Genomic DNA, 25,899 nt, shown 5'->3' with positions numbered 1-25,899 from the left:
ACATTCTTCTATGTTTTTAATTGTCGCTGCTTATCTAAACCTTAGATCCTAAGAAATGCGACTGAGATTAGCAGCAAACTTCAAAGCTGGTGGCAGGTGCTTCAGCAAGAACATAATTAGGTGGTGATTTCCTTGCAAAACTTACTCATAACATACTCTAAAATGATACAGGGCTTATACATGAAAGTATATCAAAACTTTTGATGAATCATTTGAAGAAACACAAAACAAGTTGCAACACCCAAGATATATTTCTCATAAATGACTCCATATGAAAATCAGATAAAAAAAAGCACCCTATAAAACTTTTCAATATTGGCAAACAGTAAATAGAATTAACATTTTGGAAACAGTTAAATCTGTAATATATGTGAGTAAGTATTCTAAATATATACAGTTTTTAATAGAAAAATAAAAGAATACCTTAATAAAAGAATAAATGAACAAATATACAAATGGGCAGTTCACCAAAGAAGAAATACAAACTGCCAATAAACATATGAAAACATGTCCAAATTCACTAATAACCAAAAAATGTACATTAAAGCAATGACACCATTTTAAAACTATCAAATTGGCTAAAACTATATGCATAGGTATAGCACTCTGGAACACTGTTAGTGCAAGAATAAATTAAACATCTTCTCTGGAGGACAATTTGGCAATACAGAGCCAAACTCTTTACACATACACTCAACAATTACACTTATCCTTAAAAAAAAGAAAGAAAGAAAGAAAGAAAGAAAGAAAGAAAGAAAGAAAGAAAGAAAGAAAGAAAAAGAAAGAAAGAAAGAAAGAAAAAGAAAAAAGAAATGTATAGGTAAGGATGCTCACTGCATCATGATTCGTTACAACTGGAAATGAACAAAGAGAGAACTCATTCGATAGACCCACTCATATAGTAACATACTAGTAAAAATAATGAGGTTATGTGTATGCTTTATTAACACAGGAATTTGCCCATAATGTGTTGTTAAGTGAAGAGCAGGCTACAAACTGTATATATAATATATTCCTGGTTTTGTAAAAAGACAAACAGGGAAGGAAGGGCAGGAAAGGGAAGGAGATGGGAGAAGAGAGGAAAGGAGGGGGCCAGGGTATGTGTGTATTGGGATGGGGGAGGTATGAGTATGTGGGAAGCATGTGTATAGGAAATATGTCAGGCAGGATAATGGCCAAGAGTTAACTGTGGTTGTATCACAATTTTTCTCTTCTTCTTTATATTTTTCCAGGTTGCCTGAATTCTCTAAAAAGTCATTTTCACTATGAAAATAAATTTAAACCATAGCCATGTATGCATAAACACTTCATAATTAAAGAGAAGTCTTTCAACAAATTCTCCTCCCTTGTCTTCAGAGATAGTCATTTATTGTTTCTAGTTGGGTACAAGAGAACCTTTTGTGTTTCTAGGTATAAAAACCAAACAAAATAAAACAAACAAACAAAAGCCTTGCTGTATGTCTGCAGAAACTCTTTAAAAAGGTCCGCTAGTACTTCTAGTGGGAAGCATAGTGTCAGTGGGGGTGGGGCCTGAAACCTCATGCCATGTATTTGATGCTGGTTGACCAAAAAGAGAGTGAAGAGTTAAACACCCTTCCAGAATACTTCATTTATTGTTAAATGAGCTGGGATAAATAATGATCATAACAGCAAACAATGCCCAAAGAAAGACTGTTGAGATACTCTAATTTCAGGAATCAAATACAGACTGAGTTGATATCAAGCTCAACATCTGAAAAAATGAAGTAAGTAAGACACCTGTCCAGTGTTCCCTAAATTTGTCTCCTCTCATCTCTCCTGATTTAAGGAAGAAAAAAGCCTGTAAAGGCAGAATGATAAAACAAGTTAAGAAAATTTCTATCATTTTAGATGCACATTATGAATAATTCTAAAAAAGACAAAAATACTATTCCTACTTCTTAATATACCAAAGAGATAAAATTAAGAGTATTGTTTCTTTCTTTTCCAAGAGTACACATGTGGTTTCAATAAATCTTTGATTTCAATTTTCATTTCATGGCCATGATTTCTTAAATCAAATCTAACAACCCACTTCAGACCCACTTTAAAAGCATACAGCTAGACACTTCCATTTTTAGACTCTTCTGAAAATTTACTAATGCCTATTTATTCTACAATCCTAGACAATTAGAATTTGGGTGAAAATGTTTACTTTTTAAAAAAGTAACCAATACATCTGTATGCTACATAAATCATTTTGTTCTTCTCTGGAACTGCTCCGTCCAACAGTCACTAGCCACATGAGGCTGTGGAGCACTTGAAAGGTGGCTAGTCCAAATCAAGATGTGTCGTAAGTGAACAGAGCACATCGATTGGAAAGACTTAAGAGGCAATACATGTCATACTTCATTAATAATTTTATATGAATTACACATCAGAATATTTTGAATATACTGGGTCAAATATAATTTCACCTGCACCTTTTTTTTTTTTTTTACTTTTTTTGGTTTAAAGATGTGGGGTACAATTCAGGTTAGATATACAAATGTTTATATGCAGGTATCCTTGTTGATAAGGTGTGCCCCACCCTCCCCTGGCAGTTTCCCACTACTGTCAATCCCTTTCTTATAGTACTATGATAATTGTTCAAGGTCCGCTTATGAGTGAGAACATGGGGTACTCTGTTCTTTGTTTCTGTGATAGATCACTGAGTATGATAGACACTAAATCCATCCAAGTGGCTGCAAAGTCCATATGTTTGTCTTTCTTTATGGCTGCATAATATTCCATTATGCATATGCACCACATTTTTTTTAATCTAGTCCAGCTTCAAAAGGTAGCACGGTTGGTTCCACGTTTTTGCTATTGTGAATAGAGCTCCAACAAACTTGTGTGTGCAGGTATCTTTTTGGTAGGATGACCATGCTACCCAGTAGGGGGATTGCTGGGTCATATGGAAAGTCAATCTCTAGTTCTTTCAGAAATCGCCACATTGTCTTCCAAAGAGGTTGCACTAGTTTGCATTCCCACTAGCAATGTAGAATCACCTGCACCTTTTTAATGTGACATTAGTTTTTCAATTACTTATGCAGTTGCATAGTATTTTTGTTGGACAGTACTGGTCTAGAATGTTAATTTGTCATGTCAGGACTCATAATAGCATTTCTTTAAGTCCGTAAATACTCAGTAGTCTCTTTAAATAAAGGGTCTTCATCAGTGGCATCCTACAGGCATTCCACGATACTCTGCAAAACACCTGTCACTAATTACTTATTTTCCCCAAAAATGACTCCTGTGCTTACTACTTGAACCTGAGCACTCTGTGCCCCTTGTGATCATTGTTTTCCCAGATTTGTTTTGCCCCTCTGTACCATATACTATACTTGCACAATGAAGAGGAGTTACAGTCTGCTAATGTTGGTGGAAGGTAAAACTGTCAGTTGGGAGTTCAAACTCACTTCCCACAGGACAAACACACTGAAATACCACGGTAACACTCTGGCCAAACTCATTAATTCCCCCAGTGCACCAGCAGGAAATGTTAATCATTTTACACCTGCCAGGAAGTGAGCTACTGTATCAGTTACTTCTATAAAAGAAACTCAACAAACTGCCTGGCATAACCAAGGTTTGTTTTTTGTTTTTTTCCAACTTAAGTGGTAAACAGACATGAAGTGACACAGTGGTTTCATGATAGCGTCACTGCCCCAGCCTCCTCTATCTTTCCGCTTTAATCCTGTCATCTCAAGATGCCACCTGCAGGTTCGGGTAGTATTTCTATGTTCCAACCAAGCAGCAAAAAGATAAAGGGCAAAGGGCATATATTAGTTGTTTCAGCTGTTTCTTTTTATCAGGAGGCTTCTACTTTTATCCCATTGGCCAGAACTGGTTCCCCTGGCCACCCTAGTTACAAGGGAGTCCAGGAGAGAGTATTTTTAGCTAGACTTGTGGTTTCCCAGAGTTTTATCAGAAAGGAAGAACAGTAAATGGATTTGGGGTGAGCAACTGGTAATCTCTACCATACCTATATTTTTACAATAAATATTATTGCAATTCTGTTAGACAGATAGGAATAAACACCTAAAGAGAAGGAGATCACAGAAAGACTCAACAAAATCCACGATCTTAATGTTGAACATAAAGGTGGAAGAATGAAATCTTTGAGAATATAATGTCTATTATGTTAGTCATTTTATTTTACTGAACTTCTATTTGTTTGACTAGTTCTTACAGTAACTTTCAGCATGTATCTTCGCTGGTAATAAAGTCTAATTAGTATAATTAAGTATAATCAACCAGCCAATAATAACTTTTCTAAAAGTTTGGTTCACATCAAACAGCTGCTCAGAAAACTTTATTGGTCAGTCACAGTCAATATGGTCTATTCTACTTTTATAATTTTATTTCCCCCTATTTCCTTCCATCCCAAAGTGGACAAAAGCAGACCCTCAATATTAGAAAGAATTTTTTCCTAAGTCATTTGCAAAATTCCAAACTCACGTCACCAATCTGATCCAAACCAAATGCAGTATTCTACTCAAACTTACGGAAGCATTGTTGTTGTTATAAGTAAGAACCACTGTCTTTGCCCTCTTTGCTTTTCAATCACTACCACTTGACAATTTTTTTTTGAAAAATAGCTTTTAATAACCCAGTGGGTTAAGGCCCAAGCCATGCCTGGTTACAAGTGGAAGAGCTGCACTGGGTATGGATGCCAGGGCCTCAGCTAGGAGCCCTCGCTCACTTACTACATGACTCACTCCCAAATCAGGCCCTGCAGAAAGTCAGGCCCTGATGCAAAGTCTTGCTTCAGCAAAATCCAAGTTTCTAAAATTTCACGTATCTGTGTCACTGGTAGAAAGTCAAATTGTTAAATGATTAATCCATAAATGCTACTGATCTTTCTGTTCCCTAAAATGGCCCAAGCTTTCCCAAATCTGGCCCTTCTCCACGAAGTGTCTTCTTTCCATAACGCCCACCCCCATCTGCACCAGTGAAACTCTACTCATTCCTAAAGGCTTAACTCAGATTTCACATTTTCCACAAAGTCTCTCCAGATCCCTCTACTATAATTGTTCTCTGTTTTGAACAAACATAACACTTTCTTTGCTCTTCTGTCACATCATTTGTTTTTATTCTGCCTTATTATATGATACTTGTTGACTAGTCCCAGCCTCTGCCACTAGATGCAAAGCTTTTACTCTATAATTTCAGCAGAATTTTATAAAGAGCAAGTACACAGAAACTTTCTTGCACTGAATTAAATCTAGATTTGCTTTTTCTATTTGATGGAAAAATTAAAAGTAATATTGCAACATCACTGGCCACAATGTTTTTAAAAATCTGGTCATGAATTGTAACTCTCAAAATAAGAATCAGCCTACTGTTTTTCATTTTGAGATTCAAAGAAAACTATACAAATATCTGAAGGAATGTCCTTGGGCAAAAGATTGTCCACTAGAGTCTATACAAGGCTTCTACTATTCCACTGTGCAGCCCATAGGTTCCCACATAAATTCAGCAGCAGAAGATTTTTGAGCATCTGCAAAGGATTAATCAACTTTCTGAACCAAAAAATTAGAACACGGAATTTTTGTGCTATTCCAGGTGGGTTCCCATTTGAAATGTAGCTGTAAGTGGCAAGAGGTCATAGAATAACTCAGACATTTCAATGGTTGGTGATAAAAGCAGTTGAAAGCAGAGCTCCTTGAAAATAGAGGCTGTGTGATTATAATATCTACATCTGCTATTGATTTCAATATAAGCTTAATTTCTCCTGAGAATAATTTCAAACAAAAAATAATAGTATGTTACTGATGGGTAACACACATGCACAGAGCTGTGGAGAAAGAGCTTTGTTTTCTATTAGATTGAACCATACAAAATTACCAGTACTTTAGTATTTTTTGACCCATGAAAAGAGCAATTACATATGATTCAAGTAACTTTCTGAACTCTGATATTTCATATTGTTTTAAAATTTTGTAGTTGTAATAAGAAAAAATATATAAAATCCTTGAAAGCAGTGAAAAATGTATCTATCAGGCATTGAGAGACTGAAAAAACAAGCCAAGGTGTGGGAGAAAACATTTGCAAAACCCACATCTGGTAAACAGTTTGTATCCAAAATATACAAGAACTCTTAAAGCTCAACAATAAGAAAGTAAACAAAATGGGAACATATCAAACTAACAAGCTTCTGCAAAGCAAAAGAAACCATCAAGAGAGCAGGGATGGATTTGGAGTCCATTGTACTCAGTGTTCCTCTATCACAGAAGCAAAGAACAGAGTACCATATATTCTCATTCATTTGTGGACCTTGAACAATAATAATACCATAAGAAAGCGTTTGGCAGTAATGGGAAACTGTCGGGGGGTAGGGTAGGATTGGCAGTTGAGGGAAACGGCTAGGGGAGGGAGCGGCCTAACTCATCAACAAGGGTACCTGCATAATCAATGTTTGTATACCTAACCTTAAATTGTACCCCACATTTTTATAATAAAAAAAATAAAAAAAAAAGAGAGACAGCAGGGAGACAGCCTACAGAATGAGAAAAAATATTTGCCAACTGTACATCTGACAAAGTCCTAACATCTAGGATCTTCAAGGAACTCAAATGCGCCGAAAGGAAAAAAAACAAACAGCCCTTTTTAAAAAGTGGGCAAAAGACATGAATAGACACTTCTCAAAAGAAGATATACGGGCAGCCAACAGACACATGAAAAAGTTCTCAGCCTCACTCATCATCAGAGAAATGCAAATCAAAACCACATTGAGATACCACCTAACCCCAGTAAGAATGGCCATCATTAATAAAACAAACAACAACAGATGCTGGCGAGGATGCAGAGAAAAAGGAACACTTCTACACTGCTGGTGGGAATGCAAACCAGTGCAACCTCTTTGGAAGACAGTGTGGCGATTTCTGAAAGAACTAGAATTTGACCTTCCATTGCTGGTGAGAATGCAAAGTGGTACCAGCCACTTTGGAAAACAGTTTAGCAATTTTCTACAAAGGTAAACATAGGCTTACAATAGGATTCTACAATCACAATCCTAGATATTTATCCAAATAAATTGAAAACTTACGTTCACACAAATACCTGCACACAAATATCCATAACATCTTTATTCATAATTGCCAAAACTTGGAGGCAACCAAGATGTGCTTCAAATCTGGTACATTCATACAATGGACTATTTTTCAGTAATAAAAAGAAATGAGCTATCAAGTCATGAAAAGACAAGAATGAATCTTAAAATATATATTGCTAAGTGAAAAAAGCCAATCTGAAAATTCTACTGTATGATTACAAATATATAACATTCTGGAAAGGGCAGAAAGAGACAGTAAAAAAAAAAAAATTAGTGGTTGCCAAGTGTTCATGGGGAGGGAGGAATGAACAGGTGGAGAACAGGGATCTTTAGGCAGTCAAACGATTATTTGGTATAATACAGTAAAGGTGGGGAAATGTCATTATACATTTGTCAAAACTCAGAGAATGTTTAACACAAAGAGTGAACCCTAATATAACTTTAGTTAATAATAATGTGTCCATATTGGTTCATCAATTGTAACAAATGTACTCCAAGTTGCAAGACATTAATAATACGAGAAATTGAAGGTAGTGGTAAGAGAGGATATGAGAACTGTCTGCACTCTTTGCTCTTTTCTTTCTATAAACCCAAAACCACTTTTTTAGAAAGTCTGTTAGTTTTTTAAAGGCTTCATATGATTCCAATTAAATGATATTGTAGAAAAGAACCATACAGAATAAAAAGATCAATGGTTGCCAGGGGTTTAGAGGGATAGGGGAAGTAATGAATAGGTAGAACACAGGACTTTTATGACAGGGAAACTATTCTATATAATACTATAATGATAGACAAATGACAGAATGCATTTGTTAAAATCCATAGGACTGTATAACACAGAGTAAGGCTATTGTAAACTCTTATAATGTATCAGTATTGGCTCATCAATTATAATAAATATACTACATCAGTGCAAGATGTTAATAATAGGGGGTATATGAGAACTCTGTACTTCCTGCACAATTTTTCTGTAAATCTAATGCTTTTAATAAACTAAAGTCTATTAAAAAACTTTAAATGTATCGAAGGGCATACTTATTTGGTAAATATAGTGTGTGTTCCAATTAAGAAACTGTTCAATGCTAAAAGTTTAGCCAATAAGAGCTAACACTCTAAGGAACAAAGAGTTGAAGCTAAGAAGGGCAGTAAGAAAGGCAGAAAAACAGAAAAAAAAATCCATCTTACTGGCAAAAAAAATAACAGTAATGTATTCTTGCAAATGTAGGTTGCGTGTGATTATACCTCTTTTTCTCTCTTCTACCCTAGGGCTCAGAGGCTGATATGCTGTTCTTAAAAAGCTGTGTAACAACTTTTCTCTGACTGGTTTAAAAATTGATGTTGTTCTCACTAGAAGGGTAATGCAAAGCTCTAAAAAAGCTGTAGAAAGATGAAGAGAAAAGAGATGTGTTAGGATCCTGCACATGGGATCAAGGAAGGTCCGACTCCAAATTCTCCATGTAACATAATATTCTCATTTCTATGACTTCTATCTGGTTCCACTTCAAAATGTCCTCTGTCAAACTCTCAAAAGCTCCATTTAAATATATTTAAATATATTAAACAGACTTATTTTACATTCTGAAATAGACCATTCCAAACTCTGCTATCTATGTGGAACTGATTCTACAGTGTTTTTTCTATTAATTCTTGCTCATGGTGGCTTATTTCCTCATTCATTGAGTGTGGATGCAGTTCCTTACTGTGGCTTCATGGTCCTCAAATTTTATTTGTGAGAATTCATTAAGGTCTAGATTTAAATTTTGTTCTTCCAAAAAGATTTCCCTTTCCTTCTCCAGGAACCAACTTGACCCACAAGTAATGTGAACTCAAACACAAAACCTACCTTCATGGAGGCTCATAGTTAGAAATTTTCATGAGAGACTTTATTTTCTAGTCTACCCACAACCAAAACAGAGACAGATATATATATATATATATACCCCCACCATTCCCTCTCCAGAGGAGGTTTTTTCTAATTCTTCCATTGAGGTGTTAATCATTTGGTGTGCCAACTCTATGTGGGAGTTCTGATTTGATTTCCTACTCTGTCTTGGGTTCTGTTTCCAGAGCCCCCTTGAAATGGTTGGTTAAAACTCACACATTAGGCCTTTAGAGATCAACAGATACTATGAAGACAAACACTGGTTCCAATGGTCATTTATCACTCCTGATTCACATTGTCTTGCCATTTTTATCCTCCAAGAATTCCTTACTTTTCTGCCAGCTCAGTCATGCTTTAGAAACCACTTTTTAAAAACTACATTTTATCCAGCATGTATAGGCTTGTTCTGCTAAGCAGAGTTTCTCTAAACATCTAATCTGCCATACAGCTAGAACCAGAATTCTCCCATCCAGAGATTAGTACAGGGGTGAGTGGGATGTTCTACCCCACATTAACATCCAAACAATAGGCTTAATTTTAACCTCTAAAATTGGCATAATTTTTAACTATGCATGCATTCAACTTTTACTCCAATGAATGCTAGGCTGGTTAAATGTATTTTGTGTGTGTGTTGCATATTATAATTTTATAATACTTAGTCTATATAATTAAACTTGATTATACTAGTTGCTCATTTCTTGAAGCATTACATGTATTTGTTCCACATAACCACACCTATGGCACATGTCTTCTACCAATGCACTTTGAAAACCAATGCAGAAAGCAAAGGGTGAGTTAGGGTAAGATCTAGCTAGCCTTATTACCTATTTCTGGAGCCTGTGTTCAACAATAAAGCTTTAAGAAAAAACACACAATTTTTTAAAGCAAAGTTGTCTTCCTAATTTTCATTTTTAAGATATCTTTCAAGCCGGGCTCAGTGGCTCAGCCTGTAATCCCGCGCCTTTGGGAGGCTGAGGTGAGTGGATTGCCTGAGCCCGCGGGTTTGAGAGCCGCTGGGCAGGCGAGACCTCATCTCTATAATAAAATTAAAAAAAAAAAAAAAAAATAGCCAGGCGTGGTAGTGCATGCCTGTAATTCCGGCTACTTGGAAGGCTGAGGCGGAAGGATCGCCAGAGCCCAGCAGGTCGAGGCTGCGGTGGCCGGGAGCGGCCACTGCACTCCAGTCTGGGCGACAGAGTGAGACTCCAACTCAAAAAAAAAAAAAAGAGAGATATCTTTCACAATATGGCACACTGACATTCAGAAACAACACAATAGCTACAGCTTCCATGACAACATCAAGTCTGTATTACCATAATAAATGTGAAGAATCATAATCCAGAAGCAAATATCCCTCACAATTTTTTTAAATGTTCTTATGGTATAGGTAGAATACAAAGTATATTTATAACCCCTCTTGTTCTGAAAGGAATTTGAAACTGAAATCTACCAATATATTTTTAATGGATTAAAAAGGATAGTTGAAACAAAATAAGGTAATGAAAAAACATCCAGTTACCATTAATGTTTTTGCCCCAAAGCATTTCAGCTAATTATAGCTTCAATTTATCCTAAATTATATTGAAATATTATATATAACCAATAACTTTTAAAGGACTATTGGATCATTTATTCATTCCAGGATAATTCATAAACACCAACAATATACCTGTAAACAATGTAACTATGCTACATGCTGTTTCTCAGTCATCAAATGATAATATTTCATCAGAAGAAGTTTTGTTGATATTTCCATATCAAATAATGTAGAAACATATAAGTGCTTCTGAAAATATGTTCTACTTACTTGCTTCAAAATGTGCCTATGATTAAGAGGACAAATTTTTAAAAGTGTATCTGTTAATGTGCAAATCCTACTCTGAAAATTTCACAACCAAATATTTTACATCATTATTACATATACCCGTCATCACCAACAGAAGGACAAACAAAACTTGTACACTACATAAAAATACCAATTTTATGCGACAGTGTTTTAATTTTATCCATCCTTCTAAAGGCTGTTGCAAATGACAAAAACAAAATAATTTCTACAATTCTAAACAATGACACTAAAGGGAGAATATAACTAGTTTTCCATTCAGACTTTAGTGGATTTATGAAAACCAAAGCACACTAGTTGATCTTCCAGTTTAACCACAAGTATGTCAAGTTTGTTTGGAGTTCTGTTGAATTTGGAAAAGTTGTATATCTGGTTGGTAACAGCTTATAGGTTTTAGAATGAAGCCCACATTTTTGGGTGACCACACATCTTAGCTCAAAATTGGCTGAACTACACGATGTGACAGAAAAGTTGGATTTATTGAAATATTCACATATTGAGGTGTCAAAAGTACTGGGCTTCTGATGATAGTCTTTTAAATGATTTACCTGATCAAGACTTTAGTTTCTAATCGATGGAACTGGCCCACGTACTTCTTAGCCCCTTCGGCTCTCACACTCTAGAATTCTGCAGCTATAGTATGTTTAACCACGAAGGTAGAGCCTCGTCCATTCACAGAAGAAATCCTCCAGTTTTCTGACTGGGTTCACATATTCTTCAACCAGGTTAAATGACAAGAGCATGTCGAAATCAGAATCAGAATGCAAGGATTTATCATCCTTTGTGAGCCACATTCTTATTCTCAGTGCTCAGCAACAGGGCTTAGAGTGCTAAACATTTTGATGCAATAATGACAAAGCAGTTCGCCAAACAAGGCCAGGCTCAGTGGTTTCCAGGAAACTGAAAAGAGAAAGAATGTGGATAGAAATAGCAGAGACTTCAAATGATAAAGAAAAAATGAATGAAGTTCAAGCTGAGAATCAAAAAGAGACACAATAAAGACCTAAAAAGTATAGTCAATGCATGTGAGTGACTGGAACCAGGAAAGCTTTTCCTAACAATACTAACAAAACATCTTTGAGAATATTTTATCATTAAGGGGATCAATGAGATAAAATCAGACTGATGAGTCTTTCTTTAAAATGCAAAAACTGAAATTGAATTATTTTGAGTTGTGAAAGGTGGAATTATTATGCAACTTCATTAAAGGCACTTTTACTGAATCCCAGAAGTTTAAATGTTTTTTTATTTAAAAGAAAAAAACAAAACTTATTATCACGATGGAACACTCACCTCAAAAAATTATACAAGACATAAATGATTGTTAACAGTTATTTATATTATTCAAAAAGTCCATCTTTACATTAATGGGTTAAACATCCCTAAATAAAACAATGAAATCATAAAATTCCCTCAGTAATGAATCCCTGTCTTTAGGAATAAAGGGAATTAAATAGGAAGTAAAAAAGAATCTAATAAAGCTAAGCTACTACCACATACTCTACTTCTTAGCTCACACATCTTCAAATTGTTGTAAGTGTATATACACTAACATCCTAATGTAGATATGTAGATATGTACATTACATAGTAGATATGTATATTACATAGTGATAGCTGATAACATCTACTTTAAATTTTTGTTTTTTATGTTGTGTATCAAGCATTTCCAATTACAAATCCTATACCAACAAAGTCCATGTACCATGTAAACAAATGGTTAATATTGTATAAGTCACTTTGGCATTTGAGAGCATTTAAAGTTGTTTCCTGTTTTGTTTGATTTTCTTTGGATATTATTACTTTGAAAATATTCCTAAAAGTGGAATTATACAGGTCAAAAATATAAATAATGGTAAAACTGTTGTTCTATTTATTGATCAATTGTTTTCTAAGGGGGAAAAAAAAAGCAATTTAAAAAGCTGCCAATAATGTTCCAATATTGCTGTCCCTATTATTGCACCACTCTCATTGACATATAAAAAAAATTTATCACATTTGTTGCTATGTTTGCTGGTCTGATAGGTGCATATAGTGCTTAAAGGTTTTTTAAATATGAATTTCAATGGCTGATAAGGCTGAACATTATTCCTTGTGATGACTCATTCTGTTTTTCTAAATGTAGAAAGACCACTTACTGAGAAACAGTAAGTAGTGAACTTGTATATACATCAGTGCTTTCCACATTTTTAAACATTAATTTTTTTCTACTTACAAACGCAAGAGATGTATATTACAGAGAGTGTGGGATATAGAGAGAAGCACCCCCCCAAAAAGTGTAAAAATCACCCATAATCCAACACACTTTCTCTTTCAACAGAGTGTATTATTATAAGCGAATTTCCTTTCTTCACCTCCGCATCCATCCCCACCTTCACTAAAAGTCATCAAGTGAAGCACTTGGTACGTGCATATGGTTCCAGGACTTTTCTGTGACTCTTTTTATAAAGGAATCACACTAATCATCATCTTCTGCCATAAGCTCTTTTTTCTTTCCATTCTTCCATAGATATCTTTTCAAGATATATTGACCTACTTCATTATTTTGATAGCCCTATGGTATTTCACTCTGTTGTATGTACAATAAGTTATGAAGCTGGGTCAAAAAAGGCAAAGGGGTGCAGTTAACACCTGAGGTACATACTTTACACTTGTCTCTTTTCTCAGTTAGGGTCTCATGCGTACCTACTACCAGGTGCGTAGCCCTTTGACCTTCCACTGCAGTCACCCAACCTCTCCTCACCCTGCCTCAGCTCACCACCCCCATCTCCAGCTTTGGCAGATGGCTGAGGGCTATCAGTGAAGCCTCCTGGCCTCATAACCTGGCTCCACGTCACAGCAGGGTTTCCAGCCTCAGCTGGGCTACCTTCATTGTTCACCATTGTTTTTTTCTCATCCCCACAGGCTCTATTCCAGGTCTTTGCTACCAATCCTCAATCCCCATTCTACCCTCTCAATCTGACATAGGGCATAATGTCTAATTTACAGAGTAAATTCAAGAGTAAGTCCAACTAAGTAAATACAGAGTAAGTTCAAGCATGGTCTCCCTTACCTCTTCATCTCTAAACCTGCCACTCTTGGTCCATCCTTCCTGTCTCTCATCCTGAGTCAGGAAAAGGGCATCTTGGTTCTTCCTCAAGGTTTTCCATCCATCTTCAGTTGTGCCCTCTGCTATATCTACCCCCTCCTTATCCTAAAAACAAGCTTATGTAAATGCCACATTAATAATGCTAACATTGTTAATTGTTATCGATAATAAAAGTTTATATAGCACTTAAAATGTCCAGGTCCTGTTCTAAGCATTTTATGTATTGTAATTTAGTCTTTGTAACAGCCTTATAAAATAGGTATTGCAGTAATTATAATTATTCCTATTCTACAGATCAGGGAATTGAAGCACAGAGAGGTCAGGTGACCTGCCCAAGGTCACACAGCTACTAATTGCAGAATTGAGATTCAGATTCAAGTAATCTGGCTCTTAACTACTGTCCCATGTAGAGAAGCTTACATAATAGGACCAGGGAAGTTATTTAAAGCAGAGTGAAATTAGAAAACTGGATGGGCAGAGAAGTCTGTAGAGCACCCAAAACAATAGCAAACAGCTCTTTGAGCTGGTAAGAATAATCAGGAGTTTGAGGTAGCAGAGACCACTATATGGCAAATGTTGGAGAGATTGTCTATGGGGGTTGTCTTGTCATGAATAATCTATAAAAACAGATATTGCCATTGTCTCTCTCTTTTTTTTAACATCCTAAGTCTGAAAGCTCTATTGCTGCATTTCAAATTTTGTCCACTGCCCCATAAAAGAGTTTGCTAGGCTTTTTTCAAAAAAAAAAACAGGAAAGGTTTTAAAATTATTGGTATGAATATTGCGTGAGATTTTTAAGTGCAGTGACCACTTAAGATACTGAAGTCAGAAATCATGGTTAAATAAAATAGCCCTACAAAATGGAAAAATATTTTAAATTTATACAAATGTGATCAACTTTCCTCTTCAGATAGAGAAAAATAAGAACCTGTATAGTACAGACAAGGCCAATTACTTTATAAACATTTACTAAGCATCATTTTGAAGGGATACATTAAAAATTATAAGTCCTTTCTACAATTACTAATTGAAATTAAAATATGCAAAGTGGGAACATAATTTCTCAGGAGACAGTGCTTTTCTTTTCAACCAAAACTCATAATGTTTTCAAAATCACTTTTGGGAGAAATTTTTGGAAAAAATACCTCTTACAATTTAGGTAAGGGAGTCTGGTCTGAAAGAACCTACAATAATGAGCTTCTATGCAATTCTCACTCCTAAACTTACAGGTATGAGCTATCAAGACAAAAGATATGTTTCCATTCACAACATATAAGCTCATGGCCATGACCACAAAGAAGCTAAGCCATAGCCAAAATTCTATTCTGAGTTCTCAATCACCTTAGCCAGTTAGGAAATTACTCTCTGTGTCTGAGGAATTGCTGCCTAAACAAGCAAGAGCATCATCAACTGGCGAGGCCCAGGTAAAACCAGGCTCCATCCAGAACCCTAGGAGCAAGCAGGCTCTGCCCCAACAGACTTTCCTGAGGTAGCTCACAGTGTCTCAAGACCATTATCTAAGTCCCTGAATGACTCACACCCTCAGCAAGTCAGGGCCTTGGTTCCCACTGTCTCTGGATTCTATCATCTCGGATTATCTCCATACAGGTAGTGAGCCTGGCAGAGGAACTCTTATCCCTGGCTAAAGCCCAAGCTGCTAAACCCATGGAATCAAACAGACAAGAGGTGGGTGGTTTGGCACAAACCTCCCTGACATGTGAAAAAGAGCTCAAAGCACAGCACCTCCACACAGTCACCATTCACAAACTGCCTTGCTGTGTCTGAGAAACACACCTAAACCATCCAGGCACTCTGGTGATTCTTTAGCACTCTTTATATCTAGCCAACCAGTGTCACTCCAGCCTAACTTGAATCCTTTGCCCCAGACAGATCATTCTGTGAGATAATTTTAACTTTCTTCTTCAGTATTTACCAGAAATCTGTCTTTGTGGCTTCCCAATCACCATGCTTTTCCCCCTACACTATAAAGACTAAAATTAATACTGCGATTGATAGGCCTTTAAATCTATTTGAAAAGTTATCATGGGTGATTTTTCTATCCTCTCCCCCCCACACACACACACACATCACTGAGCTAAAAAATACATACAGTCCCATCAGCAATCCTTCAAACGGCCTGGTTTTAAATCTCTTCCTCCTCTTGGTCACTCTAATACCCAAATATGATTTATTTTGCTAACCTTTCCCTTAATGTGTCCCAGAGCACCTATCTTACACTGTCAACGCATATTGTGCAAATCCTAGAGATACGTTTCACACATGCTTCATCCTCCTTCTACTCATAGAGCTGCTTTTCAGGATCCCTCTATGCCCTCTATGCCCCTGAATTTTAGATTAAATTTGTGAACTTCAACCACTTTTTACTGTGTCTACTTTCTTTAGTTCCAAATAGCTAAATCCACTGATACCAACAATACTACCACCAGCTACAGACTAAATCAAATGCCACTGCCTCAATCAAGGTAAATGTGCATCACCAGTCTTGGCCTACCATCCGGAACATGGAATTAAGTCACTTTTCCAGCCTTTACTGACAAATCAATCCTGGGATCCAGGGGCCTCCAGGAGCTCACCCAGGGTTTCTATATTGACCTTTGGCTCACTCTTTCCCCTTCCATCCCTAAGACTAGATATTGATTGTTATCCTTAGATCACCAATTCAATGGCCACAGATTACCTCCTTTACCCCAGGATCCTGAAAGGGTATTCAATTGCAGGAGGGAGAATAAGACAAAACTGCAAAATTAGCCACTTCCAGAAGATATCATTCAGAAACCATACTCCTCTGATTGGTAGGCAGTAGACTAATTTTTAGACATAAAAGACAATCTCACATTTTCTTAAAAAGTGTTACTAAACTCTCAAAAGTAACTTCTTTTTTTAAAGAAGTTTTTTATTTTAAAGAGTCGGGTACGATTCAGGGTTAGGTATACAAATGTTCATTATGCAGGTACCCTTGTTGATGAGGTATGTCCCCCCTCCCTTGGGAGTTTCCCACGACTGCCAATCCCACACTCCCCTCCTCTGGCAGTTTCCCACTACTGCAAATTCTTTTCTTATAATATGATATTTGTTCAAGATCCACTTTGAGTGAGAAAAAGTAACTTCCTTTATTTTAATTTTTCATTTTAAAGATGTGGGGTACAATTCAGGGTTAGGTAAGCAAATGTTCATTATGCAGGTACCCTTGTTGATGAGGTCTGTTTCCTCACCCTTAGCAGATTCCCACTACAGTCAATCCCTCCAACCCCCACCCCTAGCAGTTTCCTGTTACTGCCAATCCTTTTCTTATAGTATGACAATAATTGTTCAAGGTCCGTTTATGAGTGAGAACATGTGATACTCAGTTCTTTGTTTCTGTGATTGATCACTCATTATCATAGACTTTAAGACCATCCAGGCTGCTGTGAAGTTCATGATTTTGTCCTTCTTTATGGCTGCATAATATTCCATCGTGTATATGTACCACATGTTTTTTATCCAGTCCTCTTTCAATGGGTAGCACAGCTGGTTCCACATTCTTGCAATTATGAACAATGCTGCAATAAATGCTGCAATATATGTGCAGGTATCTTTTTCATAGAGTGATTTGAGTTTCTCTGAATATATTACTAGTAGGAGGATTGCGGGGTCATATGAAAGATCAATTTTCAGATCTTTTAGGAAACGCCATACTGTTTTCCCCAGAGGCTGTACTAGTTTACACTTCCACCAACAGTGGTGTAGAAGTATAGAAGTGTTCCTTTTGCTGCATCTTTCCAGCATCTGTTGTTTTTTGAGTTATTGATGGTGGCCATTCTGACTGGAATTAGGTGGTATCTCAGTGTGGTTTTAATTTGCATTTCTTTGATGACTAGTGAGGCTGAGCATTTTTCATGTGTCTGTTGGCTGTTTGTATGTCTTTTTTTGAGAAGTGTCTATTCATATCTTTTGCCCACTTTGTAATGGGGCAGTTTGTTTTTTCTTTTCGGCATGTTTGAATTCCTTGTAGCTCCTAGATGTTAGGACTTTGTCAGACCCACAGTTGGCAAATATTTTTTCCCAATCTGTGGGCTGTCTCCCTGATCTCTTGATGGTTTCATTGGCTTTGCAGAAGCTTGTCAGTTTGATGAGGTTCCACTTGTCTATCTTATATCTTATGGCATGGGCACTTGGGGTTTTGACCAGGAATTGGTTGCCAGTTCCAATTTCCGTAAGGGTGTCTCCTATGTTTTTTAAAGTTCTTTGATTCATTTAGAGTTGATTTTTGTATATGGTGATAGGTAGGGGTCTTGTTTTAATCTTCTGCATGTGGTCAGCCAGTCTTCCCAGCACCATTTACTAAATAGGTTCTCTTCTCCCCAGTGGGTCAGTGGTGGAGACTTTGTCAAAGATGAGTTGGTTGAGAAATTGAGGTTTTGCTTCTGGAATGTCTATCCTGTTCCATTGGTCTATATGCCTGGTCTTGTACCAGTACCAGGCTGTTTTGATTATTGTTGCTTTATAATAAAGTTTAAAGTCTGGAAGTGTGATACCTCCTTCTTTGTTTTTTGTTTTTTGCTGATTGTTTTGGTGATTCGTGGTCGTTTATGTTTCCATATGAATTTCTGTATTGTCGTTTCCAGGTCTGAGAAGAATGCTGCAGGTAATTTAATGGGTATTGCTTTAAACCTGTAGATTGCCTTAGGTAGGATGGACATCTTAATAATGTTGATTCTTCCAGTCCATGACCATAGAATATTTTTCCATTTGTTTGTGTCATCTTTGATTTTTTTGAGCAGTGTTTTGTAGTTTTCATGAAAAAGTACTTTCAATAGCAGATTTAAGCCAATTGATACCAAATATTTAGGAAACACACCAACTAATTCTTAGGTAATATCTGAATAATATCACTTCTCATCAAAAGCAAGTATGCCAAGAATCACAGGCAAAAGAACAGAAGTCATCTAGACTAGTCCCTTGATTCTAAAACAATGAAACAAAGTCCCTAAGAGACTAAGTGATTTACTCAGGGCCATAGAGCAAGCTATTAGTAAAACTGAAACAAGGTCTCAGGTCTTGGATTCCCAATCTAAATAGCACCTTGACATCTATGAGGTAGAGTGAGTTTGAAATAAATACAGTATAGTCCTTCAACAGGTCACATGGTACACAATATGAGTCCACTAAGCAATTAAAACATAAGACAATACAGATCAACATTCACATGCCTTTATTGTTCAGATAACTGTCTCTGAAAGTGTTGACTGTAAAATACAAAACTGTAAATTTTAAATTTACATGAGGGATCTCAAATATTTTGCTCATGAATAATAGCAGTTATGACATATCTGTTGTATTGTAATTAACAAAAATCAATATTAACCATAAAAAGAAATGCAAATAAGTACCAGAAAGGCAGTACAGCATAACTGTTAAAAGCCAACCATTTGGATCCTATCACCTCTTCTTACTAGTTATATAACCTTGAGGAAGTTATTCAACCTCTCTTTCTCTCTATTTCTTCATCTATAAAATGAGGATTGTAGTATTTACCTCAAAGTGGTTGTGAAGATTAGATAATTTAGTGTGTGTAAAATACTTGGAACAGTGCCTGACTCATAGTTGGTATTGAACAAATGCTCTTCTCTGCTTATACATTATTCTTTTCCACTTAAATAACAACCAACTCTTGATATTTATCATATCCTCTTAAGTGTACCCAAACCTCATAAGGCACTGGAATGACAAAACAAGATGTTTTAAAGGATCCATGTTTTGAGCCAAAAATTAAATAATGATAGAGACATGGTAGAAATGTATAGATACATGTTCAAGGCAAAAGATAAATGATCAGTGTCTTAGTCTGTTCAGGCTATTATAACAAAATACCATATCCTGGGTGGCTTATAAACAACAGATATTTATTTCTTGCAGTTCTACAAGCCGGGAAAACCAAGATCAACCAAACCAAGTTCAGATTTGATATCTGTTAGGGACCCATTTTCCGGTTCATAGACAGTGCCTTCTCACTATGCCCTCATGTGCGGCAAGAGTTCCCTTAGGCTTATTTTATGAGGCACTAACCCCACGTACAAGGGTTCCACCTTCATAACCTAATCACCACCTAATGCCATCACCTTGGGGATTAGGATTTCAACATGAATTTTGAGGGGACACAAACATCTAAGCTATAGCCATCAGAAATCAGGAGAATAAATTATGGAGAATGACAGACTTTGCCTGTCTTGGATTGGTAGATGTGGGGTAAGAGGACGTGCCAACAGTTTTCAAAATCAATCAAACCTCAAACATTCTATTTATCACATCAAGTTTACATTGCATCATCACCACCAACACAATAGCTGGCCTTTACACTTCCTTACCATTCCTATTTCTTCATCTTATCAATAGACACAAGGGGGAAATTCAATAGAAATAGAGGTCTTTCTGAAATATAACTCCCATGAAATTTCTCATGAAAAGCAAACAAAAACAAGATGGAGAGAGAAGCATTCTGTACTTATTCCCTTTAGATCTGCTGCCTGCCTTTCCACTGGCTCTCAGTCAGTGCTACTGTCCTTGGCAGGCAACCAGTAAGAGCAGCTCAACTGGACTAAATCACAAGGTGTGAAGAATCCGTCACAAATATGGCTTGCTCTCAGGGGATCTGAGGGGATCTTATCTGAAAATCACTCATCTGATGTTTACCCCATGGAGCATCATATAAAATGGAAAAATAAGAGAAGACAGTGATTGGAAGCAAGAAATCCCACAAAGACCAGGGTTTTTGAGGCATAAGGTGACAATGCTGAGAGAAGGGTAATAAAGGTAGAAACAAAAGAAGAAGAAGAAGATGATTTGAGTCATAAGGAACTCTGACAGGATATGGTAACAAATTAGTCATATTAGTTAAATGTAATGAGGTTTGAAGATCACCCAAAATGACAGAATACAGTGGAAGACAAAAAGTAGTTACTACTGGTAACCATAGCAAGATAAGCCCTGGAAGAGAGGATGTAGGTAGACACAACCTAAGCCCTGTTGGGTTTAATTTTAGGTAGAATCCAGGTATCCTGCTGAAAACATGCTATGGGTAGCTGGAAAATCATAATGCTACAGAGCACTTCTAGTGGGTTCAGAATATCAACCAGCTCACAATTTAGTTGATTGAAGAGCTTTCCTCTCATCAGTATGTCTTTAAATGTTGAGCAAGAAAAACATGAAGTAGGCGCAAGAAGGATCTAGAATGTATTAAAATTAATGAATGACTAGTAATATAGTATTACTTATGAACAAAAAGTGGGAGTGTTTAAGCTACAAATTCAACACATAAGGATAATTTTATGGAGAGCTACCAAAATTTTCCCCCAAAAAAGAATATATGTATCACAGTCAAACACAGAATATTAAGATTTTGAATTATTATTCTGACTGCAGATAGTATTTTACATACTGTCTGAAGTTATAATCTGTTTTTCATGTTAAATACTTTTTATGTTATATAAAAAGTTTTATGCTATATAAATTACTTAAATTAAAAATAATATTAAAGTCCTATGAATCATATTTTGAGCTTTTATTCAAATTCTTACTGACCAATTCACATGGCTGATTTAACACATAAAAACAGTCAAACAGTCATAATATAATCAAAGGAGACTGAAACCTTTTTTGGTACAATTGTTGATTACAATTAAATTTTAAATAAATAAGACTTACCACATCTTCCTTCATCTTTCTCAGCTTTTCATCTATCTCTCTCAGCCGATTTTGTTGGTCCCGTTGCTCTTTGGCATTCCTAAGTACCTTTTCTCCTGGAGTTACTTCCATATTTCTTTCATCATCAAACGCAGGTTCCTAATTTAAAAAAAAAAAAATCATTCACAGGCTAAAATGTGCTGTCAAACACCATTCTAAAGTGACTGAGACTTGAGGGCCAGTTTTGCTTTTCAAACAATATTCCTTTCCTTCAAAGCAATATTTACAATCCTTGCCTTCAAAGCAATATTTACAATTCTTTAAAATCTTTCTATTTGAGGGGGAAGACGTCCAACTGAATGCAAGACTGACGGAAAATAATCTCATCTTCTGCAAACATCTGGAAAATAGGAAGAAATGGCGAAAAGAGCTAGAACCAGCAAGTAAGAACCTGGGTACTGGCCCCTGCTCTAATCTTTATCAGCTTAAGATCCTAGATTTTTCTCTGGATTTCAAGTTCATTATAGATAAAAATTAATTTTTTAAAAATCCCGGCTTATCCACATTATTAAAAGCGGCTATGTAATAATGGGAAGAAAACTGGACTTGGCAACATCAGGGGTTTTGAATCTTGGCTCCACCTGGTTCCAGACTAAGATGCCCTTAGGGAAATCAATTAGCCTCTCTGAGCTTCAGTTTTATCATCTGTATGATGATAATAATAGATCCAGGCAAGCAACAAATCTCAGTGCTGAACAAATGAGAGCTGAATATGTCCTTTGAAAAGAATAAGATTATACAATAAAAGTACTTTATAATTATTTTCAATATTTGTATTGACAGAACCATATTTTCCCAGAGTTAATGTTGCTCCTAGATGATAGAAATGGGCATTTCTTGATAGAAAGTTGATCCTATATCTAAGACTAAACTTCCTTTCTTCTCTCTCACAGGTAGTCTAATGTTGTCATGTAGGTAATCGGCAGGAAGGACACTTTTTGAAATAGCTCAAGCCAGAAACCTACTTCCTCGTTCCTTATGTACAGGTGGTCACCAAGAATACTCACCATTCTGGTTGCTAATATCTCTCTAATCAAGGCGCTTCTTTCTTCCTCACTGCCTTAGTTCATACCTCCTCATCATTCACCAGTAGTTTCTAAACTCTAGTGTGTTTCAGAATCACCTACAGAGCCTGAGAGGGGAGAAGGGAGATGCAAAGGGCCAGTCTCTGCCCAGGAGATTCTGATCCAAAAGGAATGACAATCTGAAGCATAACTATTTGAGAATTTGAGAACTATTAAGTTTCTGTCGAAGCCTCCTAACTGGTCTTGATGCTGCCAGTATACAAGCCCATTCATTCCATTCTTTGCAGAAAACCCACAGAACAAGGTGCAAAAGTCTTCATAGTCTGGGCACTGCCAATCTCTTCAGTCTCATCTCCCACTGCTGTGTTTCAGACTCAAAATGAAATTAGTCACTACTGATTAGTCACTACTGCTAGTTCCCTACCACACCATGCCTCTACCCTCCAACTCTTTGTGGAGATTCCTACCCATTTTAAGCCCAGCTCAAGCACATCTTCAGTACAAAATATTCTCTGGCATACTCAGGAAGGATAAGTTATCCTCCCAGACATGCCACACGTTCCTTTATTGCACTTACCACGTTGTTACTTCCTAGATCGTGATACGACTAAACCTACGCTATATGCCAACACAAACTATAATGCTGAAGCTGCATAAGTACTGGCCAATAGACTGTAACTTTGGTTCACAAAACTTATGGCAGAATAGTACTGAATTTCAATAAAATTGATATTGTATAAAATTCTAATGAGCAAATATTAAAAGAGGGCATCAATTTCAATAAGTGATTATTTTACATTTTGCTTCACCTCTCACTTCTGGTAGTTTTCAATTTCTGGAAGAATGCAGATGTAGAATAATTATCAGACATATTTTTAAGAAAGAAATCTACTGTTAGGAAGGAGTTTGTAAAAGATAGTATCAAGGTCTCTTTGCCATGCTAAGCATCCAGCATTTTATGAACTTTTATGAAGATGCACCTGCAATGAAGTAGGAAAAGGGGTGATCTGAAAAACACCCACATTTAATTTTATTTCTAAATGAAAACAAATTTTAAATAAATAAAAAGGACACCTTAAAAATAATCTACAACTATATTTTTAAGTCTTGGGACAGGAAAAGAGAAAACAGAAAGAAAAAAGTATAAATTGGACTTATTATTTTTAAGTTTTACCTATCCAAAGCCATCATGAAGAAAATGGGCAAACTACAGACTGAGAGAAAATGTTCCTAACACACAAATCTGACAAAGGACTTGTACCCAGAATATATAAGGAACTCCTACAACTCAATAATAAAAATAATAAAATAGACAATAATAATTAATTTAAAAAATCAAATTATATAAAGACTTGAATAGATACTTCATAGATGAAGGTATGTGAATGACAAATAAGCACATGAAAAAGTCCTCAACATTATTAGCCACTGGGGAAATCCAATTAAAATCACAAGGAAATACCACCACATAGCCATTAGAATAGCCCAGATGAAAAACTCCATTAACACCAAAAGTTAGAGAGGTGTGAAATAAGTGGAACTTTCTTATATTGTTGGTGGGAGCATACAATGGTACAACCATTTTGAAAAACTGTTAGGCATTTTCTTGAAAAGTTAGACATTAATCTATCCTGTGACCGAGAAATTCCACTCTTACGAATTTATCAAAGAAAAATTAAAATATATGACTCAAGCCTTGTACACAAATGTCCATAGCAGTCAAAACTTGAAAACAATTTAGGTGTCCATCAACAGGAGAATGATAAACCATGGTGAGCACTTAACACTAGCTGGGACAGAGTTTTTCTCCTTGACCTCTGTCTTCTGATTAGGATTCTTTCCATGTAGGGAGAAGAGTATTAAGAGATTGGAGTGGTCAGGCTCCGTGGCTCAGCCTGTAATCCCAGCACTTTGAGCCCGCAGGTTCGAGACCAGCCTGGGCAACTTGGCGAGACCACATATCTACAATAAATCAAAAAAATCAGCCCGGCGTGGTGGCACCACCTGTGGTTCCAGCTACTTGGAAGGCTGAGGCAGAAGGATCGCCTGAGCCCAGCAGGTCGACACTATCTCTTTAAATGACCCTATAGGCATGCTGAGTTCAGGGACCTGGCAAGAGATGTGCCCAGCCCTAAGAATCACTGTATTTAAGGATGCCCCAAGTACAGTTTCCCCATCAGATCTTTATAATTCTTCCAACCCAGGGTCATTTTTAGCATAAGCAAAGTTGCCTTCTAACATGGTTGTCATTCCAACTTTTATCAGATTGCCAGGAGAAGAGAGTTAGGAAATTAACTGCAGCTCAAATGCTCATGCTGAACAGTGGTAGGGCTGGTTAACCTTTTGTCCATGCCCTCTATTATTACAACTTCAGATGGCCAGCTCTTCAACTCTGACTCCAACACTTGCTGAACTCCTGTAACACTTTTTCTTCCCCCATCCACTGTTGCTAGTCTCTGGGTGTCTCAACACCCCTTGTTAACTCCTTTAAATCTATATAAATAGTCCCTTCATTTAATTACACTCAAAATCTTATCAAGAACTCTACCTGATATACTATTCGTGTGTGTGTGGATATGTGTATTTGTACACAAATAGACCGGAAAGAAATTGAACAATGACTGACTCTGGAAAAATCTTGATTATCTTATCTTTTTAACATATTCTCATAGTTTCTGAATTTTCTACAATACACATGTATCAATTTCATAAACAGAAAAGTCATTTTATATTTTTAAGAAATTACTCTACCAAGGTTATTTTTGTTCTGCTTTGACTGACAATGTGATGCTCCTTAAGAGGTACAGTCCTAAAGGTTAGATTTCAGCTCTAGTTCTGCTGCTATAATTAGTTGTGTACTTTTTGAGGAAGTCATCTTCTCTTTCTGAGAAAGTTTCTTCCACCTCTAATAGTTAATGAGTCTGTAATTCTCTACAGTTAGACCCAAAAGATATGTTACATGTTTCTTATCTGATAGCATAACCATATGAAAGTGGAACCTAAGAGAGGGAAGAAAAGGTAGACACTGATGCTGGCAAAAATCGTCCAGCTGCGTATTCAGAAAGCTCTATGGTACCAAGAGAGGTTCTTACAACAAAGTCCAACCAGTATTGCCCACTTTCATGATCATCGAGAATCATCTTGGTTTCCTACAGTAGAAATATTTAAGCAGATTCTCTGACCAACATATCATTTCTGTGCTTTTGAGAAATGCTTTTATGGAGAATTTGGTAAATCTCTCTCCATTATGCACAGAATATCTAAG

General features: G+C 36.4%; 1 protein-coding gene across 1 annotated transcript in view; it reads right to left on the bottom strand.

Annotated features, from left to right (window-relative positions):
- The window catches only part of FSIP1 (fibrous sheath interacting protein 1), a 225,019-nt gene that overhangs the window by 101,287 nt on the left and 97,833 nt on the right, over positions 1-25,899 (bottom strand). The window contains exon 11 of the mRNA XM_021710300.1: positions 21,571-21,708. Coding sequence (XP_021565975.1) covers positions 21,571-21,708 — 138 coding nt within the window. The remainder of the gene's footprint in view (positions 1-21,570; positions 21,709-25,899) is intronic.

The sequence above is a fragment of the Carlito syrichta genome, unplaced genomic scaffold (genome assembly GCF_000164805.1).
Source record: "Carlito syrichta isolate Samal-C Ts95f unplaced genomic scaffold, Tarsius_syrichta-2.0.1 Scaffold288395, whole genome shotgun sequence".
NCBI classification, from domain to species: domain Eukaryota; kingdom Metazoa; phylum Chordata; class Mammalia; order Primates; family Tarsiidae; genus Carlito; species Carlito syrichta.
This window is presented reverse-complemented; position numbering and strand designations above follow the sequence as displayed.